This window comes from Stegostoma tigrinum, chromosome 17 (assembly GCF_030684315.1).
Source record: "Stegostoma tigrinum isolate sSteTig4 chromosome 17, sSteTig4.hap1, whole genome shotgun sequence".
In the NCBI taxonomy this organism is placed as follows: domain Eukaryota; kingdom Metazoa; phylum Chordata; class Chondrichthyes; order Orectolobiformes; family Stegostomatidae; genus Stegostoma; species Stegostoma tigrinum.
The window spans coordinates 21,663,075-21,679,394 of record NC_081370.1 but is presented as its reverse complement, the minus strand read 5'-3'; the positions used below and the strand labels follow the sequence as shown (position 1 = coordinate 21,679,394).

At 37.5% G+C, this 16,320-nt stretch overlaps 2 protein-coding genes across 16 annotated transcripts in view; one reads left to right on the top strand and one right to left on the bottom strand.

Moving 5' to 3' along the window:
* The window catches only part of tnnt3a (troponin T type 3a (skeletal, fast)), a 39,451-nt gene extending 28,993 nt beyond the window's left edge, over positions 1-10,458 (top strand). For all 11 annotated transcript variants that reach the window (XM_048545462.2, XM_048545460.2, XM_048545461.2 and 8 more), the window contains 2 exons: positions 4,885-4,925; positions 10,144-10,458. In XM_048545462.2, the coding sequence (XP_048401419.2) occupies positions 4,885-4,925; positions 10,144-10,192 (90 nt within the window). In that variant the 3' untranslated portion in view covers positions 10,193-10,458. The remainder of the gene's footprint in view (positions 1-4,884; positions 4,926-10,143) is intronic.
* LOC125459252 (uncharacterized) overlaps positions 1,810-16,320 on the bottom strand; it is an 80,684-nt gene continuing 66,173 nt past the window's right edge. For 3 of the 5 annotated variants that reach the window (XM_048545443.2, XM_048545447.2, XM_048545446.2), the window contains one exon: positions 2,624-2,733. Coding sequence is in view for 2 of the 5 variants with exons in the window: in XM_048545445.2 (XP_048401402.2) it covers positions 2,618-2,733 (116 nt within the window). In the remaining 3 variants the exon portion in view is untranslated. Of the gene's footprint in view, positions 2,734-16,320 lie in introns of all 5 variants that reach the window. The other 2 variants (XM_048545445.2, XM_048545448.2) reach the window with 2 other exon arrangements.

Here is a 16,320-nt window from a genome sequence, read left to right as displayed (position 1 = left end):
GATAGGGAGAAATTGTTCTGACTCACAAAAGCAACAAGAATGAGAGGGCACAGATTTAAAAGTGATTTGCAAAAGAAGCAAATGCAAGATATTTTTTTCACCTTGCAGGTAGTTTAAGTTATGGAATGCGTTGCCTGGAATTGTGATGGAAGCAAATTCAATTGAGGCATTCAGGAGGGTATTGAATGATTTATTCGCAAGGGTATAGGGAGAAAACAGGAAATTGGTGATAAGTAATGATGCTTATTTGAAGAAAAAAACGAGCGATATGATGGACCAAATAGTTTCCTTTTGCATGATAACAATTTAGTGATTCAAATCACCTAACTATGGTATTCACATAGAAGCTCTTGTAATTCTGTTCTCAGACTATTAGATCAGTTAAATGCCAGAAATATCATATCATCCAATTTCCAATGCAACTGAAATGAGAAAATTCATACTTTATTTCGAATAAATGTACTCCAACCCACTGATTTGTAGTTTAACTTTTTTTAAAAAATAGAGCTCTCTTAATTTGTACCAGTGCTGTTCATGTTCACTTATAATCATCAGGAGATATGGTGCTCAATGTCTCTGAACTCTGCTAAATGATTAACAAATAAAGTATATGAGCTGATGGCAGAAATAGAAACAGTGGCCGTAAAACCTAATTTCTATTGCAGAAACATAGCCTTAGGTGGGACTGGAATGGCAGTTCAACATTCCTGACTGAGGAGATTTCAGGTGAAATGGATAGTTTAATCTATAAGGCTTGTATGCAATTTTGGTCAAAGAAACTGATATAGATGTCAAGAGGTATGATATGTTTGAGACTGTCAAATGAGGCAATGTGAATTGAGCTAACAAACTAAAAAGGAGTTGCCACACTTCTGGGCATGTACAATAGACCGCCAAACAGTCAGAGGGATAGATGACCAACTATATAAGCAATAATGCAAAGTCATTGGGGAAGTAATAGTCAGAAATTTTAACTATCCCAATATTAACTGGAATAGTTTTAGTGTAAAGAAATTAAGGAAGCAGAATTCTTGAACTGCATTCAGTATAATGCTTTTGGCCAGCATGTAACGTCAAAACAGAATGCAATTCTGGACATTGCTTTAGGAAATAAAACTTGGCAGGTGGAAGAACTGGCATTTTAGTGGTAGTGATTGTAATTCAGTTAGTTTTAGCGTAACTATGGAGAAGGACATAGATGGTACAGCAGTTAGAAATTTCAGTTGGAATAGGACTTATTTAAGGAAGCTGAGGAATGATTTAGCAAAAATTGTCTAGAAACAGCTATTTGAAGTTATGTCGGTGTTAGAGTAGTTGGAGATATTCAAAAGGGAGATTAAGTGTGTTCAGAGTAAATATGTCTCCATAAAGCAAAAGGGCAGCATAGCCAAATCTAAAGCCTCTATGTGTCACAGAATACAGAAAGTGCTGGAGTGAAATCAAAAAGGAAATTAGCAAAGCAAAGAGAGGGGCATTAAAAATATTGGCAAGTAAAACTAACTACAACCTGAAGATGTTTTATCAATATACTAATTGTAAGAAGATATAGAAAATGGACACTTAGACAAAAATAATCTGGACGTAATCAACAGTGACTTATGAATAGAAAATCATGTTTGACAAACCTGTTGGAATTATTTGAAGATGTTACTGACAAAATTGATACGGGATATTGATTTTCATAAGGGCTATAAAAACTTTTTCAGGGATATTTAAAGTATTACCAACAATGGTATTTTGCCTAGTCACTGTATTACTCAACTTTTTGCTATCGTCTTCTCCATTTTAGATCTAGTAGTTACTAAAGTTACAAAAAAAAGTAAATGAGAAACATAAACTGTAAAACATCTTTAATGGGCCATAGCAATGCTTTCATGCAATGCATTACAATCAATTAATTGCTGTATTTTAAAACTTAGTTGAAGATGGTCACTCTCACTGCTTTGCCTCAGTGCAGGTCCTCTGATCTTTTTTTTACATGTCTCACAGCTTCTTATTTTCATTTGATCCTAAGAGTCTTCCATTGTCAAGTTTTTGGGTATCATCACTTTTTTTTAGTCTTCTTGGTCCACATCTCTCTTAAACCTCCTTCACTCAACTCCTTCAGAACATTCTCATGTTTTAGAATGTGGCCAACCCAAACTATCTAGCCTCTGAAAGTCAATCCATCCCTATGGTTCTAACTCAACTTTTCCTATGACTCCCATCCCATGAGTAGGCTTCATTCAGTGGAACTTTGTCCTTGAAGCTGCTGGCGGCAGCTTGTGGTGACCAGGATGCCAGTGTCAAGGACTGTAATTCACTGAGGAACTCGGTTACATTCTGTGCGTTGGTTCTTAGTGAGCTGAGAGGTGGTTGTTTAGCAAATGTTCTCAGAGGTAAGTATGAATTATTAGTCACTACCTAATACACGCATTCCCATATTTTAGGAAAAAGGGAAATTTCCACTCCAAATTCTGCAACTTTCTAAACTTTGGATGTGATTCTATCTCCTTCAATAGCATGTTCCAATATTTCCAGTTTTCAACATACGTTTTGATGTAACTAGAAGGAGAGAGTTCTTCAGCGGATCAGGAAGACAATATGGTACATTAATAAAATTAATAGAGGAAAGACTTCAGCCCCTCAAACCTATTGTTTCCATAGTACAGCTTCTCATCGAATCTGTGACAGCCATATCCAGTGAATAAATACAACCATTTAGTCTCATGTTCTGTGCACGCACTCCTTCATCTGCAAAAGAAATCAAGCAAATTCCAAATTAATTATCTATTTTCATATCACAACCACTTTTCCTTGAGCTACTGCCTTGACAACCTTACCATCTCTGACATTGTGGAACGTATTCCATTTCAGTAGATTACCAGATTATCTTGAACCACACCTTTCTTGTTTCCTATGTTTTCGTAGTATCTTTATGAAAGCCATGCGTGTTTTAAAATGAAATACTTTTGTAAAGCTGTTTCACAGTTCTGTTTTACATTTAAGGAGAATAAGGAAGAGGTTGTCTCTCATCGACAGTAAGGCTTGCTCTCCTGTTAAGTGCAATGCTCAATGGTGAAGCTCTGACTGTATAGTACTCATGGACAATATAGAGCCTATATTGTACTGGAGGATAACAAGCCAATTGAAGAATCCCAACTGCAGTCTCATTCTTCAGAATTATCCATCTCCCACTGCCATGGTACAAATTAAAACAAGCAACCTTTCTATTTGGACAATCGCTTGATAGCATGCCATAATCTGCATATTATGGTTGAGGTGCTGTGTTCTCTTTTGAAGAAAGAAGTAAAAAGATGGAGATACTTGTCCATTAGATAGAGCTAAAGATTTTTATAGTAATTGTGGCCAAAGAGAAAAGATAAACTGCCAGTCATAAATTTAAAGAAGTGTTTCTTCTCAATAATTAGCCCTATCAATTTAGCATCATATTTCAAGAGTTAATCCTTTTTCCGCTCATGTAGTGAAAATGAAAATATTATTGAAACAACTTGTTCCATCATATATACTTAACAAACACAAAACTGTAAATATTTCTATGAGGGAGCAATATTTTACAGAATTGTCCATATTATTTTATACCAAATTCTTTTTCGGAAGTACTTTAATGAAAATTGTGCAGGCTACTTCCTGACAACATCCGTGTTTTTAGTGTTCCATTGAAATACATATTGCTGTAATTCCTTTTAGATTACAACACTGCGTAAGAGAATGGAGCTACTGGCTAAGTTGTAAGTACTAAACAGAGCCCCTTTAAGTTCTGCAGCTGTAGGGGTCCTGCCTGGAACATGCATGGGGTGGCTGCATGGTAAGCCAAGGAACCATCAAACATGCAGTGAGGCGGTAGCAGGTGACAACACTGAAAAAAAAATACAGTTGTTTATATTTAACTTCATCTAAATGAAGCATAGTTCCCAGTGTAGAAAACAAAAATTCCTTTGCTTTCTACTTCAGCAGTATTAGAACATTACTGAGTTTACAATGTAAGATCTGGTGCTAGGAACCTTTTGGATTGAGGTCATTGGTTTACCACTAGCCAAAGAATTAAACACCTTATAGTTATCTTGTTATAATAAGGAATTCATGCAGCATTTTCCAACTTATTTTTAAAGTCAAGTCTATATGGAAGGAATAAATCTGATTTTGTTTCAATTTGGGCCCTTATTCATACATGTTATGCACTCAAAAAACAGATTTGTGTGTTTTTAATCATTTACACCAGTTAAAGACTGATTTATTTGATTCCGAAATATTAAGGAGTCATTACTGTCAGGGTATGTGAGTGGATATGTATTTTGTTTTGCCATTATTGCCACAGAAAATGCATTTCACAAAATCTACCTAAATTGCATCCACTCACTATTTGGTCAATTGGTCACAATCAATGATTTTTTTTTGAAAAGCTTTGTTTAAACAAAAATACATTTTCTCCAAAGATAAGAGGGTGTCGATAGTTTATCATTTGATTAGTCATAAATCAGTTCCACAGATTTTATCTTTACTATGCCCTGTAGGTCCAACATCTTCTGAACATTTAATTGGTCTCCAGTTAAACCTGCTGCCTCCTCAAAAAGCTTTCAGGCTAGCTACAACAGTCCAGTTCAGTTCTTGAGCCCAGTCTGCAGGCTGTCATCAGTCCAGGGTCCTTACATTTTCATAGTGTGCCATCCTGCAGGATTGAAGGAGGAACAACACTGTAAGTATTAGTCTAGACGTGCACAATGTGCAATTTGCAAAATTTCATCCAGCAGGTTCATCAGCTGTCTTTCCTTGAGCTCTTCTGGGAGAACACAACATTCGACAGATAAGTGGACAAAACATCCAACCACAGGTAACTGAGTCAGTCTTCAGTTTAGTGCACTAATGAGCATATGTTATTTACAGATTACTACAGCCAGAAATCGCATTGACGAACTTCAAAAACAGTAAGTACATTGTTACCCACTCTCCCAACTACTCCTCTAAAGGAATATACAAACATGGCCATCTACTTTATCAACTATGGACAAATCTAATAGAAGTTCACTTCAAACAGGTGTGGTGAAGGTCTGCAAAAGCAAATAACTCATGTAATGATATCTACACTCATTATTCATTACACTCACAGTGTTTGTTTGAATTAAATTGTTCCTTTATGAAATACACGTCTAAGTGTTCAAAGTATTTATAGTAACATATGTCTCCACACACTTCAGTCAATTTGGGACATATTAGTGAATAGTGTTAGCACACTGGAATTCTGCAGTTAAATTAAGTATGTATGCTTCTCTACTTCAGACATGTAGATCATAATCAAATTGCTTAAACTGTTTTTTTTCCTTAATGAGGTGCTGAGCAATGCGGCCAAGAAGGGTTCCAGATGTTAAATTTACATGTGAAGTTGAAGTTGCAACATATTACAATTGGCTTGGCATCTTTGGGCTAGGGACAACAAAAGGACATTTTGAATTCTTGCTCCCGCTTGTAACATAATGACAATAATAGAAAGTTAATGATATCAGTTGATGGAATTGAGCTTATCTGTACTGGCCTTCACAGTTGAATAACTTTCCAACACTCAGCACCTAGACTTACTTTGCTCATGGTTACAGTATTGCAGGACTACAGTGTTGTCTGAAATGTGTCTCTACATCTGTTTCTATATTCAAAATGTGAAAATTATAAATCATTTCACTTTTCAATTTTGATATTTTCTAAACAAAAACTGGGTTGACCTAAAATCCAGTTTGTGGACACCTCCAACCCTTTTTAACCAAATGATGTCCTACTCAGTTCAAGTTCCATATTGATAAACTCATGATGTGCTAATATGTTCCTTTCTGTTTAATCCCTTTTCCATTTTACCTAGTACCCTCATTTCTTCCTTTAAATCTTCTGTTATTTTTGAAGAGAATGCATGATCTAACATCATATTGCCAACCCATGGTACAGAGCATTGTGAATAAAACCCATCCTCCAGGTTTTTCCCTGCTTTTACAGAGTGGGAGTTTCTCAAATTTATGTTCAAAGAACACTCTTTTCCCAGTTTACTATATTTGGACTCCACTTTTGAAGAAATCTGCTTTTGAAAATGGGGGAGGAGAAATCCTATAGCACTTCAAAGATTTTTTATCATGTATTTTTGTTATCATCAAAGAATGAAACAAAAGAGGGAAGTTTCTTTTCAGAATAATATTGTACTCAAATAGTCCCAAATAATTTTTGCACATTGAGCTTTTTGATTGGTGATTATTGTTCAGTAATTTTGTACTAATTGCATCACAATCATTAATCCTTTAATATGGATGTCATATTTCCAAATAGTATAGTATACAGGAGCTTTTAACATCTCCTGTGCAAGTACCATCATTAAGAATAGGAGCTTAAATTAACTAAGTTTTTTTTTGATAGTGCAAGACTAAATAATGTGTTCATCTGGAGTGACTGAAAGGAAGCATGGCCTTCTGGCATGGCAGCTGTGAGCCAGTTGAACATTACAAATTGTGAAATGGCTCTCTAATGTCCCCAAGATGAAATAGTTGTCCTGGAGCTCCTTCCAGTCAACAATTATTAAATAAATTAAATCTTAGCCTATTCTGATGAACTAATAGATTATAATCTAGATCAAACTAGATTCAAATTGTGTACGGGGACCCTGTTATTAATAATATTGTGCTTTATCATGCTTTGAACCCTTGTCAATTTTAGATTATCCACAATGCTTTGTGTCATTTTTCATTTGAGCAAGTACCTTTCCTGCCTGTTTAACCAGACATCAACTTACGTGTGTTCATACAGTGTGAATGATGCTAGTTCTATGTTGCACCATGGATAATTTGACAATAATGGGACAGACTACCCATAACCAGGATGTTGAGGAGACTTTACAAACATGACCTTTTTGACAGATGTCCTGGTATTATTGTTTAAAGAAAAATAAATTCCAGTGTCAATGTGAACACTCCTTGGTTTCTACCAGGGAACAACAGTAGGAAAGTCAACTGGATTAGACCTTGCATACTGAAGAGTACTATCAATTAATGTAAGAAAATGGGCTTTGAACCTGTTTATTTTGATGTATGTATGAAGCATTTTCCACAAGGATCTTTATATTGTTCTGTGCAAATTCCTATTGGAATCATTAAAATCTCAAGTAAGTAGAAGATTTTATCTAATTGGGAATGTTCCTATGATGATTCAGGACCAAGTGCTAGAGTAAGGTCCTCCATAAAAGCACTTATTTTTACATTGCATTCCATTATGCTTTATGTAACACTGAGAATGTCTTTAAGCCAACCCCTCCTGGTAATCGAAGTAAGTAATTTATGAATTTGCATTAAAGATTTCCAAGGCTGCAGGATGTAAAGCATGTTTGTTTTCTCAGAGTTCATATCGATGCTGCTAAATTTAATGTTTCAAGTATAAAAATTAGCAAGCAAGTAGTTGAAAATACAGTTTGCAAAGGCATAGAAAGAATAATGAAGCCTAAAGTTATTCAGGTAAGTGAAATGAAAGAATGCAAGGCATTAATTTCACTGTGCTCAATTGTAATCATTCTTCAATATGGTGAATACACTTTCTTACAGATGATTTGTTTTTCAAATGCTTCCAACACTGTGTCAGGATCAGAGGTAGTCCAGCATGTTGCACCTCAACCAACTTACTTTTTTCAAGATGTACACAACGGATTTCTGCAATGACATTGGAACAAAACTAGGCCACTCATGTGACTGAGCCTATTCCACCATTTATTTGATCACAAATTGTTTGCAACAGGGTCCTGTAATCCCTTGATATCCCATCCAAAACAAATTGTGCAGTATTGAAGTTCTCAATTCACCAAACTTTCACAGGTTCTAGTTTGGGAAGGGAAGGTCTCTGAATAGCCTGGCTATAATTTTAATGGAAATCCCATTGATTAAAACCCTCCCAGAAAAGAAAAGTTCATCCTTTCAATCCTCTCAACTCTACTGTCGTAAATAGTGACATCATTGCTTAATCTTCCATATCGGGTGTGGTGACAGTGACAGCCCTTGGTATCAATCAAGGCAGCATCCAACAGAGTTTGGTATCAAGGAGCCCTAGCAAAACTGGAATAAATGGGTATCAGGGGCAAACTCTCCACTGGTTGGAGTGATACCTGGCAAACAGGAAGAAGGTTGTGTTTTTTGGAGGTCAGTCGTCTCAGCTCCAGGATATCTCTGCAAAAGTTCATTTGGGTAGTCTCTAAGGCCCAACCATTTTCAGCTGCTTCATCATGACCTTCCCTCCATCATATGGTCAGAAGTGGAGATGTTCACTCCTGATTGCACAATGTTCAGCACCATTCACGACTCCTCAGATTGTGAAGCAGTTCATGCTTAAATGCAACAAGATCTGGACAATATCGAGGCTTGGGCTGACAAGTGGCAAGTGACAGTTGTATCACACAAATGCCAGGCAATGGCATCACCAATAAGAAACAATCTAACCACCAACCCTTGACATTCAGTGGTGTTACCATCATTGAATTCCCCCACTATCAACATCCTTGAGGTAACTATTGACCAGAAACTCAACTGAGCCCACCACATAAATACAATGGCTATAAGAACAGGTGAGAGGTTAGGAATACTATGGTGAATAACTCAACTCCTGACTCCCCAAAGCCTGTCCATTATCTGCAAGACAAAAGACAGAAGGGATGATGGAATGCTACACATTTGCCTGGATGAGTTCAGCTCAAAAAACAGTAAAGAAGGTTGACAACATCCGAGACACTGCAGTCTACTTGATTGGTGTCCCATCCACAAACATCCACCTTCTCCACCACTGATGCTCAGTTGTAGCTGTGATCTAGAACACACACTGTAGAAATTTACCAAAGCTCCTCAGACAGTACCTTCCAGCCAACTGAGCTAACTGACCCTAGATTGACTAAAGACCAAGTGTAACTGCAAAGGTCTCTGAGAGAAAAAAAATTCTGGTCACTAATTGATATCCTGGATCTGTGTGGCAACTGCTTTCATTCTTCAATGAGTACAGTTTTGATCAACCCTCTTCTAAAGTAATGAAAACAATAATAAGATGAAGAAGAGTTTTCATGTTTGACCAGTGCCACTTTAGAGGTAATCATGGCAGAGGCTAAGAAAGAAATGAGAGTGGGTTATTGATGCCAAAAGACCGCATTGTGAGGTGAGAAAGTTTATTCTACATAGATTTGTATTCTGCAGAGTCACTGAACTAAAAAAGGTCAACAAAAAGTGCCTCTCTTTTTAGAGGCCCAATTAAGAAATTATTCAGCTGAAACTGAAGCAAACTTACAATTTAAATAAAAAATGATTTTTCTCTATCCATCAAACATTACAGCATCCAGTCACAGAAGGGTTCTGGGTGCTCCTGCTCCAGATCATCTGAGTGAGGACAAGCCATGAAAGAGAGTCAGATAGACTAAACAACCACTAACACAGACTGTCTCCAGAAAGTATGCTGCTTATTAGTTCACTGCAGAAGAATTTTCACTTCTGACCTCGATAGTAGGAAGTGCTAATGCTGGAGAATCTAATATAACAAAGTGTAGAGCTGGATGTACACAGCAGACCAGACAGCTCATCCTTGCCTCTCTAGCCTGTCCTTTCTCCCACCTCTCCACTCCTCCCACCTCAAGCCACACCCCCATCTCCTACCAAAAAACCTCACCCCGCGTCCTTGACCTGTCCATGCTCCCCTGACTGACCTATCCCCTCCCTAGCTCCCCACCTAAACTCACCTTTACTCTCTCCAACCCCGCTTCTTTGACCTGCCTGTCTCCTGTCCACCTATCTTCTCCTTTATGCATCTTCCATACGCCTCCCCCTCTCTCCCTACTTATTTCAGAGTCCCCTTCCCCTCCCCCATTTCTGAAGAAGGGTCCAGACACGAAACATCAGCTTTCCTGCTCCTCTGATGCTGCTCGGCCCGCTGTGTTCATCCAGCTCTGCACCTTGTTATTATAAGACTTCTGACCTGTTTGTTTTCACCCTCTACTTAGCTGATAATTCCAGCCAAAATTTGTAAAGGCCACTGGAGATCCTTTTGTTTTTGCACTTGTATCTGGAGCCAGTTTTGTTTGTTATACAAGAGAGGGCATCTACTGGATTTTAAGTACTAGAGGTTGACAATTTTTTTTTTGCTTGTGATTTGTAGCAGCAAGAAGGGTGCTGGCAAGGGCAAAGTTGGTGGCCGCTGGAAGTAAGTGGTTGAAGCAGAAGTCTCCACTGCAGCATGACCTGACTGCATTGTCTCAAGCTTGGATTCTAGCTCAACTCAAGTGGCAAACAATCTATATAGCACTATTAAGTCCAATGCTTAGAAATAATCTATTTTACTCTGATTTGCACATTGGATCTATGACAATTATCCCCTTTATTTACAGATGTTAATATAGCGCCCATCCTCTTCTATTACAAACAACTGTCCTAACATTCTTGTTTTTGTAAATAAAGTGTGGTATCTAATTTATTCTTTTTCTGACTGATTATTTGTCAATGTGTAATACACAGGGAGGTAACTCCAAAAGGAATCTGTTCTTCTATTAATTCACAAGATGCGGGTTTCACTGGCTAGGCCACTATTTATTGCCCATTCCTAATAGCTCAAAGGAGAGTTTCGAGTTAACATTTGTTGTGGGTCAGGAATTCTGTCACATGTCAGCCACACCATGTAAGGACAGCAGTTTCCTTCCTGAAAGGACATTGGTGGACCAGACGTTCTTTTCCTGAAAATTGGCAAAAGTTTCATGATTATAATTCGACCTTTACTACCAGATTTTTATTAGATTCAAATTTCACCATCTGTCATAGACAGGATTCAAATCCAGGTCCCCAGAGCATTACCTGGGTCTTGGTAAAAGACCTCCCCAAATTTTGAACTCAGCTACTAGAAACAGTGAGTGAAAAAAACAAAAGAACTGCAGATTCTGTAAATCAAAAATAAAGACAGAATTTGCTGGAAAAGCTCTTTTCTGACAGAGGGTCTTCAGACTCAAAATGTTGACTCTGATTTCTCTTCACAGATGCAGCCAGACCTGCTGAGCTTCTCTAGCAACTTCTGTTTTTGTACTAGAAAGATTGAACAGGTTTGGACATTTTATACAAAAAAAAATTAGTGGTGATCCAATGGAAGTCTTTACCTTTAGGCGTTTGATAGAGTAGCTGTAAAGAAAACACTTCTCTTATTTGGAAATCCAAAAATACATGATAGTTTCTGTTAAATCCAGTAAAAAAGACTTTTTTTCAGTAATTAATATATGGAACTTGCTGGAATCAGGTATAATGGAGGCACATAGTATAGATCATTTCAAAAAGTAGCAAGTTGAGTGTGTGAGGGGAAAGAAAATTACAAAGGAATGCTGAAAAATTGAGAAGTACACGGAATAGGTTGAGATTTGTGTGAAGCATAAAACAAACACAGACTAGCTGGGCTTAATGGTCTTATCCTGTATTGTATTCTCAATATATGTTATGTATCTGTATTGTATTAATAACTGTCCACCACACAACACAGACAAATATCTAAGATGTCTTCCTTGGCTCAGTGATAACAATTTCAATTCTTGAGTAGGAAAGGTCTTTAGAGGGTCATTGTGGACTTGATGGGTCGAATGGACTGCTTTCACATTGTGGGGCTTCTATAATTCTGCACAAAATCAGTATAGGAAGCACACCAGTGTTACATCTTTGATTTTAAAAAAAATTGGAATGGGAGGCACTACAAGAAAGACAAAAATAGACCCATCATGTTCTGTAAAATATGAAATGGGCTGGTTAGAATTGACAGAAACAAGTTCCTGGTGCCTTTTAGCAATGACAAAATATGAGATACCAGCCATACAAAGTACGAAGACCATTTTTTTCAAACTATGTATCAACAGTCTTTATTCCCAAGGACAGTCTTACAATAGAACATGCTGCTAGAGAAAATAGTCACGGAGCCCTATCACTTGAAATCTTAATACTCACATCCGTCTCCCCCTTAATTCCATTCATAATTTTTACTTTATACTTCAGCAGATTTTGCCTGGTTTATCTAGCGCCATCCATAGAAATGCTGGCAAAATATGGATGTAATGCTGACGCAAATAAAGCAGAAGTAACAATACATCAGTCCACTGGCTGCAATGACAGCTGTAAGAAACACACTCGACGAAACTGCAGCATATTGAAGTCTAAAGTTTAACTCAAAATCTGCGATCATGTTAATGAATTGCAGTAGAATTTTGAAATACAAACTAATGCAGTTTCAAATTTGAAACAAATTTCTAAATTATATCTAAAGTCAAACCTTAGCCACCACAGCAGACAAAGATTGTGGGGAGAGATAGATTGGCTTACAAAACAAATGGATACAGTGGCATTGCCAGGCAACTTTTTTGATAATAATGGCCAGTGTGGGACAGGAAGGGATCAAACACAGAAAATGCTGGAGAAAACTCTTTGTATAGATGCTGCCAGACCTGCTGAATTTCTCCAGCATTCTCTGGGCTTGTTTCAGCTTCCTCGCATCTGTAATATTTTGCTGTTAAGGGACAGGAAGGGAAAGGGTGTTCAAGAATAAGAAAACAGCATCAAATATGGTCAAAGATGGAAATGTGGTAAAATGGCAAAATTAATAATATTCATGTGAATTGGGAAGTCAAACTGGCAGAAGCAGCCATGAGAAGATTTCAGAGTGTATTTGAGTTTCTTAAAACAATATGTTATGGATCCAACCAGGGATCGGGCTATTTTTGGACTTGGTAATGTGTAATGAGACATATTTAATAAATGATCTCAGAGTAAGAGATCTCCCTAAGGAACAGGGCCATAATATGGTAGAATTTGGCATTCGGATTGAGAGTGAGAAATGTGGATCAGAAATAATGGCAAACATTTACAAATACAGGTAATGACTCAGAGCAAAGGTATATCTCAGTGAGTAAGAGAGACTCTAGGTAAGGAATAAATTTACCATGATTAATTGAGGAAATTAAGGATAGTATCAAATTGAAATAAAACATTCAACATGGCAAACATTAACAGGAAACCAGAGGATTTGGAAAGTTTTAGAAGTCAATAAAAAATTACCAAAATCAATATTACAGAGGAAAATAAAGTATGAAAGCAAACTGCAAAATATATAAAAAAGACTTGTCATTGGCATGCAAAGAATGTGAGGAGGCCTTATTGAAAGTAGTATAATAACAAGTAAGATCTGCTTTATGTATTTAAAATGAAAAGGGAGGCCCCTTAGAGAAAAAAATTGGGGAAACAATAAGGTGAACTAGGAAACGTTGTTTAAGTTGAATAATATATTACATCATCTTCATATTAAAGTGATGTCAATTGCATTCCAAAAATAATAAATAATCCAGAGATCCGGGAGGCAGGGTGAGTTGTTAGGAAATAGACACAACAGCTATTACTAGAAACCAAAGTACTGGGGAAACTGATGGGGCTAAAGGTTAATAAGTCCTGTTGACGCAGTGGGATATTTCTTTGGACATTAAAGGAAGGAGCTACAGAGATAGTGGGTGCACTGGTACTAATCAACCGCGAATCCTTAGATTTGGGGGAAAACCCAGAAGTTGGAAAACTGCCACTACAACACCCTTATTCAAAAATGGAAGGAGTCGAAAAAACAGGTAACTATAAGTCAGTTAGCTTCATGTCTGTAATTTAGAAAAGTTGAGTCCAATATAAATGATATAGTGACAGAGCATTTCTATATATATATAATAAAATCCAGAAGAGTGAGCATAGTTTCATGAAGGGGCAGTCATGCCTGATAAATTAATTGCAATCCTTTGAAGACAAGGTAGAAGCAAGATAGATAAAGGAGAACCAGTAGATGTAATATATTTAGATTTTAAAATAACATTAAGGTATGTACATAAAACTACTTAATAAGATAACAACTCATGGTGTCATGAGTAATATATTATGGTAACAGGATTAGCTAACTAATAGAAGACAAGGAGTTGGGATAAAGTGGGTATTTTCAGAATGGCAATCTATAATTGATGGAGTGTTACAGGCATCACTGCTGGACCAACAGTTATTTACAATATTTCAATGACTTGGATGACAGAAGTGAATGTATTGTCATCAAGTTTGCAGTAAACATGAAAATAAGTTGGATGACAAGTAGTGAGGTTAACATAAAGTCTACAAAATAATAGATAAGTAAATTGGCAAAATCTTGACAGATGAAACAGGATGCGAGATTATGCATTTTTGCAGGAATTAAAGAAGAGCTGACTATTATTTAGTGGAGGAAGACTGCAGAAAGCTGTAGCACAGAGGGATTTGGGAGTCCTTGTGAAGCAAAAGAGCTAGCATCCATGTTCAGTGGGTAATAGGGATGGCAAATGGATTGTTGGCTTTTATTTCAAAGGAAATGGTACATAAAACAGGGAGCTCTCACTGATACTAAACAAGACACTAGCCTTTTTTTAACCAGACAACACCTGGTATACCATGAATAATTTTGAGCCTGTTATATAAGGAAAGATAGACCGGGATTACAGGCAGTCCACAGAAGATTCACAAGATTGATTCTAGGAATAGAGGGGCAGTCATGTGATTTGAGGTTGAGTAGTTCCTGTTTAGAATAAACATAAAGGATTCTTAATGACCCTGACAGCATATATGCATAAAAATTGTTTATCCTTGTGGAAGAGCCTAGAACCAGAGGACATAATTTCAGAGTAAGGGATCACCTATATAAGACAGAGATGAGGAATTTTTCTTCTCTCTTTCTGAGAGAGCTTAGTCATTCTGTGGAATTCTTTACTGCAGAGGGCTGTAAAGTTGGGTGGTTAAGTATATTCAAGGCCGAGATAGGCAATTTTTTTAAACATTACGGGAAACAAGGTTTATAAGGATAAGGAAAGAAAGGGGAGTTGAGGATCATCAGTTCAGCCATGATCTCATTGAATGGTGCAATGGGCTCGATGGGTCAATTTTGTATTTCAATATCTTTACCTCCTTATAGCACATGAATTAATGTTATGTAAAAATGAAAGACACTGAAACTGGTACAATTTCCTCTTACGGTTAGGGAGAGAGTCTTTAACTCCTCTGGGCATCATCAATATTCACATCTCTCAAATCCTACACTGACCTACAGTTGTTATGGGAGATTTCAACATGCGGGTAGACTGGGAGAATCAGGATGGTACTGGACCCCAAGAAAGGGAGTTTGTGGAGTGCCTCCGAGATGGATTCTTAGAACAGCTTGTACTGGAGCCTACCAGGGAGGAGGCAATTCTGGATCTGGTGTTGTGCAACGAACTGGATTTGATCAGGGACTTCAAAGTAAAGGAGCCATTAGGAGGTAGTGACGATAATATGATAAGTTTTAATCTGCAGTTTGAGAGGAAGAAGGGAGAATCGGAAGTGTCAGTATTGCAGTCGAACAAAGGGAACTATGGAGCTATGAGGGAGGAGCTGGCCACAGTTCAGTGGTACAATACCCTAGCAGGGATGGCAGTGGAACAACAATGGCAGGTATTTCTGGATATAATGCAGAAGGCGCAGGATCAGTTCATTCCAAAGAGGAAGAAAGATCCTAAGGGGAGGCAGGGGCGGCCGTACCTGACGAGGGAAATTAAGGACTGCATAAAGCTAAAAGAGAAGTATAACAATAGCAAAGATGAGCCGGAAGCCGGAGGGCTGGGAAGCTTTTAAAGAGCAACAGAAGATAACTAAAAAGGCAAAACGCAGAGAAAAAATGAGGTACGAAGGAAAACTGGCCAAAAATATAAAGGAGGATAGTAAAAGCATTTTTAGGTATGTGAAAAGAAAAAAAATGGTTACGACTAAAATTGGGTCCTTGAAGTCAGAAATGGGTGAATTTAGTATGGGGAACAAGGAAATGGCAGAAGAGTTGAATAGGTACTTTGGATCAGTCTTCACTAGGAAAGACACAAACAATCTCCCCGATATAATAGTGGCTAATGGACCTAGGGTAATGGACGAACTGAAGGGAATTTATATTAGGCAGGAAATGGTGTTGGATAGATTGTTAGGTCTGAAGGCTTATAAGTCCCCGGGACCTGATGGTCTGCATCCCAGGGTACTTAAGGAGGTGGCTGTAGAAATCGTGGACGTATTGGTAATCATTTTCCAATGTTCTATAGATTCACGATCAGTTCCTGTGGATTGGAGGGTGGCTAATGTTGTCTCACTTTTCAAGAAAGGAGGGAGAGAGGAAACAGGAAATTATAGACTAGTTAGCCTGACGTCAGTGGTGGGAAAGATGCTGGAGTCAATTATAAAAGATGAAATTACAACTCATTTGGATAGCAATAGCAGGATAGGTCAAAGTCAGCATGGATTTACG